The sequence below is a fragment of the Patagioenas fasciata genome, chromosome 1, assembly GCF_037038585.1.
Source record: "Patagioenas fasciata isolate bPatFas1 chromosome 1, bPatFas1.hap1, whole genome shotgun sequence".
NCBI lineage: Eukaryota > Metazoa > Chordata > Aves > Columbiformes > Columbidae > Patagioenas > Patagioenas fasciata.
The window spans coordinates 62,601,959-62,619,022 of NC_092520.1; the positions used below are offsets into that span (position 1 = coordinate 62,601,959).

At 40.8% G+C, this 17,064-nt stretch overlaps 1 protein-coding gene across 2 annotated transcripts in view; it reads right to left on the reverse strand.

The window, feature by feature from the left end:
* COL4A1 (collagen type IV alpha 1 chain) overlaps positions 1 to 17,064 on the reverse strand; it is a 131,198-nt gene that overhangs the window by 64,607 nt on the left and 49,527 nt on the right. For both annotated transcript variants that reach the window (XM_071807305.1, XM_065829657.2), the window contains exon 2: positions 11,310 to 11,360. In XM_071807305.1, coding sequence (XP_071663406.1) covers positions 11,310 to 11,360 — 51 coding nt within the window. The remainder of the gene's footprint in view (positions 1 to 11,309; positions 11,361 to 17,064) is intronic.

Consider the following 17,064-nt stretch of genomic DNA (forward strand, 5'->3'; position numbering starts at 1 on the left):
GGGCCTCTTCACATCAATTATGGCCACCCTGGTGAATAGAAGAACCTAAAGGAACCATGAGGGAAGAGGATATTTGAAGGAGAAATACATTTGCACTGTAAAAAAAAAAAGGAAATTCTAGCACCTGGAGACAGGTTGAATCAAAAGGGTGCTATATTTCCCACCCCTTCTAATCATCTGTTGAACTCATTAGGTCTGAGTAACTCTTCCTTTGTTTTATTGCACATTGTATTAAACCACTTCCAGCCTTGAGGGTCCAAGAATATAAGGGGTAAAAATGCTCCACGCCCTTCCTTCTTCATTAGTGAAAATTATTTAGCATTTGTTTGCATTTGGCATTGTTTAAAGGCTCACATTTAAAGATGAAACAGCAGGAAAAAAAAAAAGACCTTGAACTTTTCAGGTTTTTTTAATTTATTTTTGTTCAGATCCTAGACCTGGAATGAAATGTGACGTTACATGCAAGTTTTATTCTCTTGCCAAAGGTTTGTCATGGACATATTCACAGAAAATAATCTCTTCCATAAATAGTAAAAACATGGGCAGCTGGTCCTAGACAGCACAGACTGCAATAAAGTTCTCATAATGAAGTAGCTCATATCTTAAAGAGTACATGACAGACAGTACTATTCTAGACAGTGCTATTCTAGCTGCTCTGTTAGCTTAGGTTTGAAATGGCATTTCAAAAGTTTTAAACATTTTGAAAGTTGCATAGGAGTAAAATATCTTTCCATAAAAGCTAGAAGAAATATTCTGTCTTCTCACTTTTTATCATGAAAATACCACCAGGGAGATAACGTGGTGCCTCAAAAGTGTAAATCAGTGTTTCTTCAGTTTAATCTCTAGAATCTCTTCACTCAACCAGATCCATTAGAGAACAGGCACTACAATATAATTCCTTTTTGTAGTACCTCTAGGATTGTTCAGCCTAAACTAATTAAGTTAACAAAGATGTAATGTTCACATGACTGGAATGTGGTCATGGATGGCTACGCCCTTTTCAGGAAACACAGGCCAGCCAGGTGTGGTGGTGGAGTTGCTCTCTATGTGAGAGAGCAACTACAATGTACTAAATTCTCCCCAGGAGTGGATGAGGAACGAGTTGAGAGTGTGTGGGTCAGGATCAAGGGACAGGCTGGCAGGGGTGATATTGTTGTAGGTGTCTATTACAGGCCACCAGATCAGGGTGAAGAAGTTCATGAGGCCTTCTATGTGCAGCTGAGAGTGGCCTCACAGTCACAGGCCCTGGTTGTTGTGAGCGATTTTAACTTCCCTGATGTTTGCTGGAAGGACCATTCAGCCAGCCAGCCACAGTCCAGGAGGTTCCTCCAGTGCATTGATGATAACTTCCTCATGCAGATGGTGGAGGAGCCGACCAGGAGAGGTACACTGCTGGATCTCATCCTCACTAACAAAGAGGGTCTGGTCGAAGCAGTAAAGGTTGAGGGCTGCCTGGGGTTGCAGTGACCACGAGATGGTGGAGTTCAGCATCTCGTGTGGCAGGAACAGAATAGCAAGTAGAATTGCAACCCTGGACTTTGGCAGGGCTCATTTCGGCCTTTTCAAGCAATTGCTGGGGGAAATCCCATGGGCAAGACTGCTTGAAGGAAAAGGGGCCTAAGAGAGCTGGGTTGCATTCAGAGATTGCTTCTTCCATGCTCTGGATCAGAGCATCCCCACACGTAGGAAGTCGAGGAAGGGAGCCAGAAGGCCTGCGTGGTTGAATAGGGATCTGTTGGGTATGCTCAAGCAGAAGAGGCGAGTTTACACGTCATGGAAGCAGGGACTGGCCACTTGGGAGGAATATAAGGCTGCTGTTAGAGGATGTAGGAAGGCAGCTAGGGTAGCCAAGGCCTCCTTAGAATTACAGCTGGCGAGAGGGGTCAAGGACAGTAAAAAGAACTTTTTTCAAATTCATAGCAGATAAAACTAATACCAGAGGCAATGTAGGCCCGCTGATGAATGAGGTGGGTGCCCTGGTGGCAGAAGACACAGAGAAGGCAGAATTGCTGAATGCCTTCTTTGTCTCTGTCTACTCTGCTGGAGGCTGTCCTGGGGAGCCCCGTACCTCTGAGACCACAGATGAAGCCAGATCAATGGAGGAGTTTGCTTTAGTCGATGAGGACTGGGTTAGGGAGCAATTAAATAGTCTGGACATCCATAAATCCATGGGTCCAGATGGGATGCATCCGCGGGTGCTGAGGAAGCTGGCTGAAGTCATTGCTGGACCGCTCTTCTTCTCAGTGAGGGTGACAGAGCACTGGAACAGGCTGCCCAGGGAGGTTGTGGAGTCTCCTTCCCTGGAGACATTCAAAGCCCGCCTGGACATGTTCCTGTGCGACCTCACCTAGGCGTTCCTGCTCCAGCAGGGGGATTGGACTAGATGATCTTTCAAGGTCCCTTCCAATCCCAAACATACTGTGATACTGTGATAATTAACAATGAAAAAAAAAATTTCTTATTTTAACATTATAGAGCGTAACAGCACCGTTACTTGTCTGTGAACTCCAACCAGAAGTTGCTGGTCTACAGCTTAGTAGGTGTCTTCAAGGTGTCTGACTGCCACCCAGGGGAAGTGATACAGCTTGGGACAATGGCGAGAGTGACAGGGGACAATTCTTCCCCACTGGCACCACCGGCTCCGGCACCACCTGGAAGCTGATGGTCCCCAATGACAGGTAGGGTGCGAAGCCAGTTTTGCTGAAAGGTTTGTACTTTGCCTGCATCTGGAGAGTTTCACTTTCCCAAGTACTATACTTTTCCTTTTTCTTCTGAAATAAACAGTGGTCCTCAGTTCCCGTGCCTCGGCATTGATATAAATTAATTACATTTAATGCCTAGAACTTCCTAAAGAGAGCCCTTTGGAGAGCTTTACAAGGCTGCGTGTGTCCTTGCTGGATTTCCAGCTTTCATCTCTATGTTTTCAGACAGAAGTCAAGTTCAAGTTGAAGATTTGCAATTGCATCCTTAACTCACAAATCTCCTTAAAGGTGCTGCATGCAGCTGGTAGCAGCACTGGCTTCTCTGTTCACCACTCCCCTGCACAAGCTGTTCATATTCTTCCCTTTTCTTCACCTAACTCCTGATCGGGTCAGGGGGCACTTCAGAGTGTCCCTCTGTACTACAGCCCCCTCACTCTATCACTACTACTTACACCATTTGTTTTGCAGTTCTACAGAATCTCTCAGCCTTTGCTTGGCAGGCGAGGAAACTGTTCTAACAAAACTAAGGGTCACCAACCCCTCCAAAAGCTCTTAATATTCTGCTAACTATACATTAAATACTTTTGTTGCATCAGTTTACAGTCAGTGAGAGCGTCAAATGAGGAAAGAGCAAGAGGACATCCAATCTGATGCCAGTGTCTGCATTCACTCACTCACTCACTCACTCACTCACCTCAGTATTTACTTTAACTGTGCACACTGATCTTTGACACAAGCTTTGGTGAGAATTATTTTTGTTGGCATATCAAAACACTTAATAAATGTTCCAGCTGAACTTCACTGGAAGCTGTCAGATGCTTTCTTTAAGAGCTACAAAATTTATGGGTAGGTTTTGCCATTCTAGTTACTGTTAAATATTCTAAGGGATAGAAAAGTGATCTTCCAGACAGGAGTCTAAGTTACTTTTCTCTTGGCTTTATCTTACTTTTGCTTTTCTTCTGTTGTTAAAGATGATATAGAAGAAGATTTTGCCTGCTACTGAAAGCCAATAATTATTTTCATCATTTGGGTTAACTTTCTTTGCTATGCTGTCTACAACTCAATTTACTTACTGTTGTGTAAAACTTTCTCAGGTGTTATACTTACCTGAAAGAAAATGTAAATCCTTTTTAACATCTCTTACAAATGCTTTTGCAGCTGTTCTTCCTTCTGTGATACTAAGCTTCTTTCTCAACTAAACTAAAGAGGTTCTCCAGCTGGTTTAAGAACTTGCTGTGTGATAAAGTATTCCACTATAACTTTTTTCAGCAGCTAATTCAGGTCTCATCTTTGAAAATCCCACTTTCATGCTGCTTCTTTCTTACTGTTCTGTCTCCTTCCAGGCATATACAGTTAGAAGTTTTGCTATTGCTTCTGGTAGAAGTGTTTTGGAGAATTTTGTATTAAATTTGGCTTTTTACCCTTTCTTAATGAAATCCAAACTTCAAGAGAATTCAGATCTGCTTTTCTGAAAGCCAGTATCATATGGCTGGATGTTTTCAATGACTAATGTAAGTTATGACCACTCACTGAAAACATAGGTCTAAAATCTGAAATAGGAAGTAGCTGAGCAAAGAGAAGCAAACAACTAACTACCACTAGTATTAGATAAACAAACCAAAACCAAACCCCCAAACCACTTTTTGCTCTTGGCTAGAAAGACTAGAAAGTGATTTAAGGAGATTACCACATTACCGTGGTTCCCTAGTAACAATTATATATGCTCAGGTGTTTTTTTTGTGGATACTACTACAGAGAAAATGTAGACAGAGACTGATTATTAAATGCATCAAGTATTATTGTGTGGGAACTGAAATATCACAGAACCTTCAATTAGAATGGCTGGCTTGGTCTAAGATCCCCAGCAAACACAATATAAATTGAATGGCAGAATGATTTAAAGAAGCCTGAGGGGTAAACTACAAAATGTAGCTACAGCTGTACCCCAGACATTTGCTGTCCCAGACCTGTAATCTACACCCACAAAGCCCCGTCAGCATCACAGAGTATCAGCGGGCAATAAGATGAACAAACAGACAGCAGCAGCAGACTGCAGGTGCTGTCACGCATATGACCAGACACTAAAAGAACTGCACACTGGGGCATGAGTTTTAAAATCACTACGTAGTCAGTAGATGCTAGAAGATGCTAGAAGCGTGACTCTGTTAGCATGGACAAAACTTTAAATTTGGGAAGATGCCAAACTACGCATTGGTGTTATACAGGTACTGGGTGGCTCCACTTCCCAAGCCTGCAAATTTCAGAGAAGTAGATATCTAATAGGTGTTTTTTCTCATCTTACTTTGATCTGACATTTGGGAAACTTTACTGACTTCACTGGGGGCTCACATGCTTCAGATCAAAAGAAGACCCTGTGATCCTTCAAGAAACCATAATGAAGACATACACTAACAGCAGTTGTACAAATGTAAAATCCAACTCTGTGAGGCTAGAGAGCACGCTTTATTCCATAAAGAAATGCTTGAGTCTATATCAACAGCCTTACAAGCTGCTTAAAAGGTCGTATTATGCCAACTGAAATACTACTTTGTGAAAACCTTTAGAAATCAGCTCTGAAAACTAAATACGAGTATACCCCACCACATAGTATTTCTGGGATATTTGCTTTTAGAGCACTTTTTCCATAGAGATAAATTCATCAGTTGAATCCACTAGTTTGTGTTAACCAAAGATACATGCTGTACTGAGTGCAAAAATACATTTTAACATAAAAAAAGTTGCCAGAGGCATTCAGTCTCATCTGGACAAACAGGAAAAAATGGTTCCAATGACTATTTTAAAGTAAGAAAATCTGATGGCTCCAGATGCCACTTAGCGGTTTGGTCTGACAGTTGGGAAACTGTAGAAAACTTTCAATACTTAGCATATCCCACCCAATATTATTCAAAGTTTTTTGACATCTCATTCTTTTCAAGAATAGCAGCTTTGTTTGTGTGCTCCCTTTGTGAAACATAGATGTTCTTTTTTCCTGATTAGAATTAAAGGGATTGTTTTCCTCTGAGTGAAGGGTAAATCAATAAAAATATACTACTGTCACCGCAGGATTGACACAAACATTGTGACAATGGTCTGTGTTTCAAAAATATTTCTGAACCACAAGTTTTCTTGTAGAATATCAGATCTACAGCTGGTCAACATCTTTGCTTATTTTATTATGGTCTTCTGATTTCCTCCTTTGAGGAATGATTAGATGATTTCATGTTATTATTATCCCATTCCAGACTGCAAACACCATATTTCCTCTCACATTGCCTGTCACCACTCTTGTCAACTTTATGGCCGTCTCCAGGGTATATTACTTAGCTGTGGTTTTCTTAGTCTCCTCAGTTCTTAAGTCTTTCTACCTCAGGCATGAACAGGTGCTGGATACAAGGTAAGTTCCTAAAGCAGTCACTTATATAGAAACACTGAGCAAAACTATGGAATAACGTATTAAAACCAAATAGTGCCAACGAAAAGTGTAAAAAATGAACATTCTTGATTTAAAAAAAAAAAAAGTCTTGATGATGCTAACATAGGTTGAATATGAAAAGCACAGATCTAGTGATTACTGATTTGGTCCAATAAAGGAACTGATTTGTTGCCCTCTGCTATATTGTAAAGGAAAGTCAGAAGTATTTAATAGTGATCTTCCCACTGACTGATTGACTGACCTTCACTTCACTTCAACAAGGGGTTTTATATTGTTTTAAGTCATCACAAATAATTTTGCTCTGTCTTTGACACCTGAAATGACAGGAGAAGCCTTGAAGACCCTCCCAACTCTTCATTACACAGAGAAAATGAAGAAGCCTAGTCACCTGCAGGCAGCAAAACCATGTGTGACTTTTAAGCCTGCAGGAATGTGTAGGAGAGAAAAGACTAATCACTGCTCCTGTTGAGAGAGGACCACAAAGATGTCCCAGTGAGCATCAGCCTAAGCCAGTAACAGGGCTACCTGGCTTCCAGAACCAAAATAACTCAAACAAAGCCAGTTTGTGTACTTCTGCAGCATGGTCAATCCACATGGTGACAATGAGCCACCAAGGGAAACAGAGAAGTAGTTTTTATGTAGGTACAATAATATGGATAGAGTTTCAGAATTAAGCTAGCAAAAATATGCCAACATAAAATTATTTGTTCAAGTTTTCTTACATCTCAAACAAAAAAAGGCCAAAAGAAGCAGTTACATGAGTGTTAATTCTATTCTTATTTTCTATTTTCTTTCAGAATATCCTAGCTGAATTTTTTTTTTTAAACTGCAATACTTAATGTGCAATGACTTCACCTTTTAGTGGGTAATGCCAAGACATGGGAATCATCATAAGTTATTTATACTAAAGAAATAGGATTTATACTTCAATGAATTCTAACCGATCAGTGTTAGAAGATCAATCATTCTGTATTAATTACAGCTAAGTTCCAGCATTGCCTTCATTTATAAATGTTTCCCATGCGGAGTAAAATGAGTACAAATGGTCGTGAATGAAAGAATGAACATTCTTGGAAAAAGTCAGTGCATGGAGAATTTTACTCAGCTCTATACCGTCTTTGTTCTAAATGGTGAGTAAATGCTTAGCATGCTTTTTCTACACACATTAATGGCTAGCACATCTTATTTCCACAGCTGCTTGAAATTCTTTTCAAAATCTAGGTAGGCATAAAAGAGAAAGCATAGCTTCTGTCCGCTTCTGAGTAACCCCATAAAAAGTTTGCAAGCATTCAAAACTGTAATCAGTTTAAACAGATCTCACACTTCAGCGAGTTTAGAAAGAACAGTCAGTTATTACACAGAAAACCAAATAAAAAGTGTAAGAGGAAACAAATGAAGATGGCTTAGGCTAATCTATCTAATGGAAAACAGCAAGGTGCTATTTATTATTTTAGCTGTATTGTGTTTTTCTAAAATTTCTGCACTTTTCGTTCGGCAAATACATGATACTTAACACTACATAGCTTAAAATAACAGCCTGATGTTCAGTGTAATAATAAAGGCTTTATAGGATAAGAGCCATCTGTTGCAATTACATTCACTTTCTGAAAATTTCTGAAAGGAATGAAAACCCCTAGACTTTGCCAATTACATGCCCTTGATAAAGTATGAGTCATCTTAAAGTGGTTTGGCATAGAGACGTAATTTTCATGGAAACGGTCTAATGAGAGAACATATTGAATGTATTCTAAATATGGACATCCAAATGGTCATATTGATGAAATTATTCTCAAATGAGAGAGAAAAATATGGCAATGTAATTTACTCTTCCATGTCTGAAATGCTGTTGGGTAATATTTCTTGGACATTTCACAGCTTTTAAGTCAAATACTATTTTCAGCATTTCTTCTGGTGAGTTTATTAATATGATTATTTGGCCAAATGTATTTTAATTAAACCCCACCCCCAAATCGTAGGGCCTGGAACTTCTTCCCACACTATGGTATGAAATTTATCTCCAGATGTTAATAATTAAGGCATTAAAGGGTGAAGCCAGCACCCACTTCCTCAGTTCCTGAGGCTCCCACGGCAGTAAACTGGTGTGGTTACGTTGCTGATGAGTGTGGGTGGATTGGAAATGGCCCTCCAGTCTTTGTGCACTTCTGCGCAACATGGAAGCTAGATCAAAAGGCTTTCCAGTGTAGGCAACATGTTGGCTGTGGATGGTACAGGGCAGAACGGGCATGTGCTTCCCATGCAAGTGCTACGTGATAAGTGGAGAACAGATGTTCTCTAACGTGGTGTCCTGGGGTACCACGAGAGCTCACTATACAGTTCTTCTTCTGGCCTGGGTCTTTCTAATCCATTCTTCTCTGATTAAGCAGCATTCATGCAGAACTCTGAGGCAACAGGTACCACTACTGATGTGTGCATTAATGGGAACCATGTTTAGCAAAGACATGTTGGAAATTCAAACGTGTCAGTTGGAAAGACCATTTCTAAAATGGAGCAGAAGCCATATGACAAGTGGCTAAAGTCACTTGGTCTGTTCAGCCTGCAGAAGAGGAGACTGAGGGGAGACATCATGGTGGTTACAGCTTCCTCACAAGGGGAGGAGGAAGGGCAGGTGCTGAACTCTTCTCTTTAGTGACCAATGACAGAACCCAAGGGAATATCAGGAAGATGTGTCAGGGGAGGTTTAGGTTGGACATTAAAAAAGGTTCTTCACCCAGAGGGTGGTGGAGCACAGGAACAGGCTCCCCAAGGAGGTGTCATGGCCCCAAGCCTGACAGTGTTCAAGAAGAGACTGGACAACACCCTCAGACACATGGTGTGAACTGTGGGGTTGTCCTGTGCAGGGACAGGAGGTGGACTCGATAATCCTTGTGGGTCCCTTCCAACTCAGGACATTCTATGATTCTAGAAATATTCCAAAGGCAAGCAGGAAGGATGCTTCCCTTTCTTTCCCTCACCACCTTCTGTGTTCAGGCCTGGGACTGGGTAGCAGGCTGTCCTTATTCCAGACAAGCATTAAATGTAAAGAATCAGGATGAAAAGCTGCACTAGGCTGAAACAAGGCAGGGGAAGGGGACAGATGTTTTTAAGCAAAACTCAGTTTTCTGTTCAAAATCCTAAGTACACGTTTGAAAGTCTCAGAGTGTTAACATAATGAGCAAGCATTGGTTATTGATCTCAATCAAGTTACTTCTAAATGCACTCCAAAATACCTTCAAATGCTTTTCTCGGATATTGTTTTCTAGGTATAACTGTTCATTCACCTGACTAGATGTCTCTAACGTCAATAATTAAATTTCCTACACAATCTAAAAGTATGTAAATATTTCATTAGACATACGTTAAGTCAGAGAAGTTTGTGATGGAACCCACTAGGAAGAGTGCAGAGTACACTGACTTACTGGACAAGTTTACATGAGTTCTGGAATTTAACATGACTTCTGTTGCTCTGGACTGATATTTTTCTCTCTTCTACATTTTTGAATAACCTACCCTAATTTGGGGTAGTTTTGGCTTCTAGCATTTCAGACAAGCATCTATTTCTTTCAAAGATAACTTTTTGAAACTGCGGACTATGCAAATGAAAAATGTCAGCAGGAGCTCTAGCAAATAGAATCAGGATTGCAGCTGGAAATAAATGAAGCACAAGGTTTAATGTAATTTATTTTCCTAAATGATCATTTTTTAAAACTATCTAGTTACAAGATGCTGGCATACTCTATGAACTGGAAACTAATGGCTTGCAATAAGAGAGTGATAATGTAATGTCTCATTCTACAATGGTTCACTTGCACTTGTTACTGAAAAATAAGATCAAGATATAAATCCAGAGTTTCAAACCTTTCCCAGATCTTGGCTTTATTTGTTTTTAACATATAGCTGACTTTTATTAAAGAGATATTAATGGGGCATTAAAAAAAGGAGACTCTATCTAAAAGATGTTTTGAACCTGGACACTTCATCTGTCTAGCAAATTAATCTAGGTACAGCTGTAAATAAAATCATCTTTGCTTGGGTCTCCAATTACATAATTTACATTCCTTGCTCTAGAAAAAACTAAAGAAAAGTTGCCAACAAATATTCTTAAAACCCTCATTTGTAAATATACAACACATGTGAGACAATGCAGAACACCAGCTGTATATTTATTTAAAAAAAAAAACAAACCAAACCCCAAAACAAACAAACAAAAAAACCAACAAAATCCCCACCTCTTCTAAGCACTCCTTTGGCTGACCTAAACAACTTATCTTGAAAAATGTTCCCACTGCAATCACAGGATGATAAAACCTTTAGTTTACACTCATTTATAATGGTAGATATACAGCACATGTGCATGCACAACAGAACACACTGTAGATTAAAATCTCTACAGCAAAATTGCAAAAGATAAGGAGAGTGAGTCAATGTCTACAATATTTACAAAAGCAGGTAATTTACAAGGGGAATTCACGGAATGCTTAAGTACGCTGTATTTTTTCTTCACTGTTACTGCTTTAAAAGAAGCCTTTCAAGTACCTTTTCTGTTTCATGCGCAGGAAGTTTGGACAGCTGAATGGGAACTTTAAAACTCATTTGCAAGGTTCTGTGAAAAAGTTTTAAATATTTTTTTTTTTCTTGACCTGCAACACTTTTCCTCTATTTAAGTTGATTATTAACCTCCTTCTTCCCATTGCAGGTCATTGCCTCCCAGGGCTGACCCTGGCCAGGGGACCATTGCTTATGGCGCATCACAGCCTTCCCTAGAGAGCAACTTGCACAGCACACTGAGGAGACCATTTCTGAACCAAACTGCTCACATCACTTCCAGGGGTGGTCAGGATGTCAAACCTGCCACCCACTGAAAAGATTGGAGGTTTACGAAAGGCAAGAGTGCCAGGTCAGCATCCCACTCGATGGGGAAGGAGGGAAGGCATGGCCAAGCACCAGGCGAGGGGCTTCACCCCACAGTGGGACATTCGGCTGCTCCCACGCCTGGCCCTCCTGCCTCCAGCTGATGTGGACACTGAGCTGGCTGCTTTTCGGAAATCCTGCTGAAGGCAATGCCCCATGGCTGTGCAAGGCCCCACTGAAACCAGGAGCTCACCTGCCTCCCAGTAGATTACACACCATGTGGTTTAAATAAGCAAGATAATGAAGCAAAGAGAGCTGGCACTCACCTTTTGCCCTTTTACTCCACTGCAGTCACATTTTCCACAACCGGAACAACCCTGAAAATAAAAGAGAAATTGAGAATTAATTGTCTGAACTGGGTGACAGGCAGAACACGCCGCAATGAGCAGGGGATGTCAGCAGTACCACCCTTACTGCAAGGCTGGTCAGCATGCAGAATCCTCACTTAAGCCTAACGCAATACTCTGTTTTCTTTATATAGATGTACACTTCCAGTCTCAGTCAGAGTCCAATAAAAAAATGCCTTCTTAAAAGACAAAAAAACCACCCAAACCTGTTACAGTTTTTAATCATAAAAATTGTTATATTACTTCTAAATCATTGGGTTTTGGGCCCCCATGTAAAAAATAACTCATTTTTGTAGAATACACACACACACACACACATCTAGCAATATGAATGTCTCTATTTAAAACAAGTGGATCTTCTTCTTGGATTCTATAGTCACACATTCATCCAACAGAATATTTAAAACAAAATGAATCCAGTTGTAGAAGTGCCTCTTCAATATTGGTTTGTTAATAAATGGCCTGCATTCTGCTTAAATACTTAATCTCTATAAATCTGTGCCATTGCTTTGAGGAGAAAGGGATGGTGAAACCACAGTTCATGATCTATCTTCTATGCTTAAGGAGAAAAATACCAGACCTGAAGAATATGGGTTTTTTTTCCTTTCTGAAAACAAAAAAATACTCTGCCTTTGGTTGTTCATAAATCTCTTAATAATGATTTACTAATATATTTTTTTATCAGTAATTGGCAATCTTCGGATAGGAAGAGAATAGTTTTTAAAGGAAGTTAAACATTAGTAGAATTACCACAGGAAACTATATCAAGAAGTACGTCTGGACAAACTTTGTGAAATCAAGTCAAATCGTAGCCCCTCAGAAAGCGAACTGTTACTAATGTTCCATATTAGACGTGTAGGCAATTGTTAATGTTTGCTGGCCAGGCAATGTCTAGTTCCAGGGTTCTGGTCCTGTTTCTTAAATCTACCACATTTCAAGTGACCTTTCTTTTTTGCTCTCTATAATGCCTAACTCTAATTGTCATTATGACAGGAAACAGAATCACACAGAATCACAGAATCAACTGCATTGGAAAAGACCTCAGAGATCATCTTGGTCCAATTTCAGTCCATTTACTAGATCATGGCACTAAGTGCCATGTCCAATCTCAGTTTAAAAACCTCCAGGGACGGTGAGTCCACCACCTCCCTGGGCAGGCCATTCCAATGCCTGATCACTCTCTCCATAAAGAATTTCTTTCTAATATCCAGCCGAAATTTCCCCTGGCAGAGTTTCAGCCCATGCCCCCTTGTCCTATTGCTAACTGCCTGGGAGAAGAGATCAGTCCTCACCTGGCTATAACTTCCCTTCAGGTAGTTCTAGAGAGTGATGAGGTCACCTCTAAGCCTCCTCTTCTCCAGACTAAACTCCCAGCTCCCTCAGTCTCTTCCCATAGGTCTTGTGTTCAAGTCCCTTCACCAGTCTTGTTGTCTTCCACTCAGTAAAAGCAAATTCATTGCAGCAGGATAATGCATAGAAAGCATGTCTAAAAATATAACTGGTCCAAATTACTTTCCGGAAGATACTACAGAGATCCTTGTTTTCTGAAAGGCATTCCACAGGACAGCACCACTTCATGGGGTTTGCACACCTTGTAAAATAAAGTACAGCCAACTTGTGCCTCCAGAAAATGATGGTACTTCAGCAAAGATGTTGACAGACTTCCAAGTCTACCTGGATTCTGCGAGGTGACATTCTAGAGGGCAAGTGGATGGAAGGATTTGCAAGAGGGGTGTTTCCATCTCAGGAGAGAAGGAAGGTGCACTGCAGAGCTGGCCTTGCCAGTCCCGGCAGCTGATCTGCTCACATGAGATACTCCTTAGTGCCACTTCCTTCAGAAACAAGGAAAATAAGATCTTGATTTAGGTGTTTGAGAAAGGGAGCTTAATATGAATAAATGCTACTGAAAGTATTCATGCTTTTGTTCACATAAGACGGAGACTTGAAAGATTTGTTTGGATTGAGTAACCAAAAGACTGGGATTTCTACTACATAATCAGAAAGAGTCACTCACTGTTTTGCAAAACCTGAAAGGTGACAACATAGGAGAGACTGATGCACAGATAAAAGCTTATGGTTGCTTTGTGTTACCAAAGTATTCCTGTGCACTCAAGTGCATCTGGGCTCCTCCCCACCTTTCCTCCTCATGGTCATGAAGCAACCAGCACGTAACTCCACGGTCTATGGCTTTTACTGTTGTCACGCTCCTCAAAAACAAACCAGAAGGAATACAAGTAAAACATTTGTATTACTGAATATCCCACCAAGGCACAGGAGATGCTTCAGCAGCCCTGTTAAGCTGTTAGCAGGAGTCAATCAGGGATGGCATCTCTCCAGAGCCAACCCTCAGCACGGGTGCTGGGACCCCGTCCCTCCACACCTGTGGGCTCTGTGGGAACCTCAGTATTTCCGGGAAGTAAAAGCAAATGTACCTAATCCATTTTGAATTTGGAAGACCTCCAACAATACCAATAAACATCATCGCTCCAGAAAGTTGAATAATACAGGACCGTTTTTACTTGGTAAGGACATTTGCTTTTAAAGTAAAGCATCAAAGAGAAATGAGGATTTAATACTAAAAATGAAATTATTAAAGGCTGCCCAATAAAATTGTAATACAGCTCCTGAAGTATGTGGTGTTTCAGAAAGATGGACCCCATTTCAATGATGCAGTGATTACAAACTGGGTCCATTTTTTTGAAACACCCTGTATTTGTTCCTTTTGTTGAGATCTTTTTTAATATATGTAGATCTAATGAATTTGTTGAAGTCAAACTTTCTCCATATCCAAATAAAGCAAAAATATTCCAATTTTTTTCAAACGTTATTACAGCATTTTACCATGCTAGCTTATAAAAGCACGGAAAGATGAAAATTAACATTGATTAGAATGGGTATTAATCCTATACTGCAGGAAGAGGATTATATCCAAAAACCATGCCAACACGTGTTACATCACCAGGTGAGTACTGACCAGGGGGGAAAAGTGCCACCCACTGAATAATCTGCTTTATTCCTTGTGGTACATGGTTATGCCTAGAAAAACACTGGGCCTTCCATTTCAGGAAGTGACCCAACGTGACCTCTCTTAGTTGTTCAGACCGATGAGATCACAGCTGGAGGACGCATGCTTGCAGCTCATACTTCCTTCTCCAGCATCATGTAGAATGTTATCAGTTTTATCAACACATCCCCTAAATTCAGAAGAAGCCTGTTTTAATTGCATCTGTTAAAGTCATTAAAATACCTCATTGAATCATTATAAACATCTGTTTTCAAGTTAATCCTCACATATTTCCTTCAGCCTGTTGTTTAACATGCACCATTTTAGAAAAAACAAAAGTATGTTGTTATTTGCTTTTCAGCTGGGATTTGTTCTTATATTTAGCATGGCCAGAAGAATGGACTTGTGCTTTTCAGTCTCTTTTTGTGCTCCCCAAAATGATGCCATTATATTCAATTTGTTCTGTTCCTTAAACCTCACATTTCTTAAGACTCAGAATAACCAAAGGCAAGGCAGGTAAGACAGCACTGAGCATCAGGGAGCACATAAGCTGCATGAGGTCTTATTTTCAGACAAGTGCTGTAGCCTCTTGTGGCAGAACAGGCCACCTGCCCCATAAAACTCTGAGTTTATTTTACAGTAGCATCATCTCCTACTATCCCTGACTATAACCTTTGCAGGTGGATGAAAGATTGGCCAACAATGACAGCTGCTACTGGACAGTATTATCCTCAGTGACTAAATTTGAATCTGAGGGATGTGATAACATTCTGCATATACTAGGAGGAAGTATGAGCTTTTTCCTCCTGGTCCTCTGGGAAGACAGGAGGGCCAGCCTAAAAAAAGCTTATGGACCAAAGGTCAATTTAAGGAGGTCAAAGGGGCAATTAAGTAATGAGATATTGGGAGAGACAAAGGTGGCTACAGCAGGTACAGGAATCAGCGTCTGGGTTCACCAAAGCCAACGTAGGGACAAACATCTCTACTAGTCACTGCAGTCTCCCTTTATTCAAAGGCAAGAAACAGGCACTTCTATCCTGGATTCATTTCACCTATTTTGGGTGTTTGCTTTCAGTAGAGATGAAGCTAAGCAGTAGATGAGGACTAAGCAGTAGAGACCAAAATGGACAGAAAGGAGCATGGGCTGTGCATGAGAACAACGGGGAAAATGGAGAGAAGTGGATACAGAGGATCAAAGAAAGGGCTAAAGGTTACAGGCAGAATGGGACAGGGAATAACAATGGCTCTTCATTTCTGAGAAATTGTTAGAAATTTTAATTGTCTTTCAAACTGTGAACAAGGAGATCTGCATTTCTAGTACTCATTTAGGAATTACTTAAGTACCTTACACAATTAAGTCCTAAGTGGACATCACAAGGTAAGTAAGCTGAAACTATGCAAATTATTGCTTATTTCTACGTATGATGTCAAATCAGTCTCATGATAGGAAGAAACCAGTTCGTCACTTCCTGCCACACATGACTAGAGGTAATGAGACAAATGAGAGTAAAAGTTTTGCCCTATCTCTCAGACATCCTCTTTGAAACAAAGCCTTCCCCAGAAACAGCATGGAGCTTGGAGCAATCACTGCTGTCCTCCAAGTGCCAAAACAGAGAAGGAATGGCGCTGGGCAGGAAGCAGAATCTGCGGGGGGGAAAGAAAAGGCAGGCTCTTTATCCCTTGTCTAGGAGACAATTACAGACTAATCCGAAGATTTTGGCCGGGCGCACTGTGATACCTCACCTACATGCATGGTATCCTAACAGTTTTCAAACAACCATAGCTTCCTTGTACCATCAGGCCAGCCTCTCGTATAGTATTTGAAGACAACTTATCTTACTCCTCCCACAAAATATCAGTCAGCCCAGAAGCAGAAGCTCATTTTAGCAACACAAATTGCTTCATTTTTTGACAAGCATTTCCGTTCCGTTTCATTCTCCCAGACTGTCTGCAGCTGATAAGCTTAGCGAATCACACTAGCAAATCAGTATTAAACAATAAAAAGATTATGTCCCTTCAACATCACACACATGCAGACTGAGTGTTTGCCTGAAGGATGGCAATTCATTTACTATCATATAAACATGTAGCTCAGAAAAGTGCTGTTAACGAATGGGTGTCCCAACCCGAACCTCCAAGTTCCACGACTTACATAGCAAGACTCAGGAGTACCAAGCCCTGGCAGTGACAGAGCTGAGAAGGCTGCTAAAAGTTCCTGCAGCAGACGGGAGAAACTCTGTTTGCACTGCAGCCTGTAAGACATCTGTCAGATCGCAGCCACAGACTTTTGTTACATTTTGCCCTGTTTTTTTTCCACGTCCAGCTACTTTCCTGGCATTTGAGAGCTATTGCTTGGAACTCACACAGGAACAAAGGAAAGAGCCAGATGAGCAGCCTAGGAGGGTGACGACTGCCATATTTGGACCTGCACCATTTCTGGAGGCTACAGAGATCTCTGAAAAAACACAAAGGCTGAGACAGTTCTTGGACGCTCCGGTCTCTTACAGAAGTGCATTTTTAAGACAAAACATAGTTCTCTTTCCCACAACATCAGCTCAGACTCTGCTTGTTGAGTTTCAGCTGCTGAGCTGGCTACCAGCTTAGGCTAATTGCATAGGTCCCAATCAAGTTCAAATCTCACTCTCTAAAGCACACATGTAAGGCAGAAAT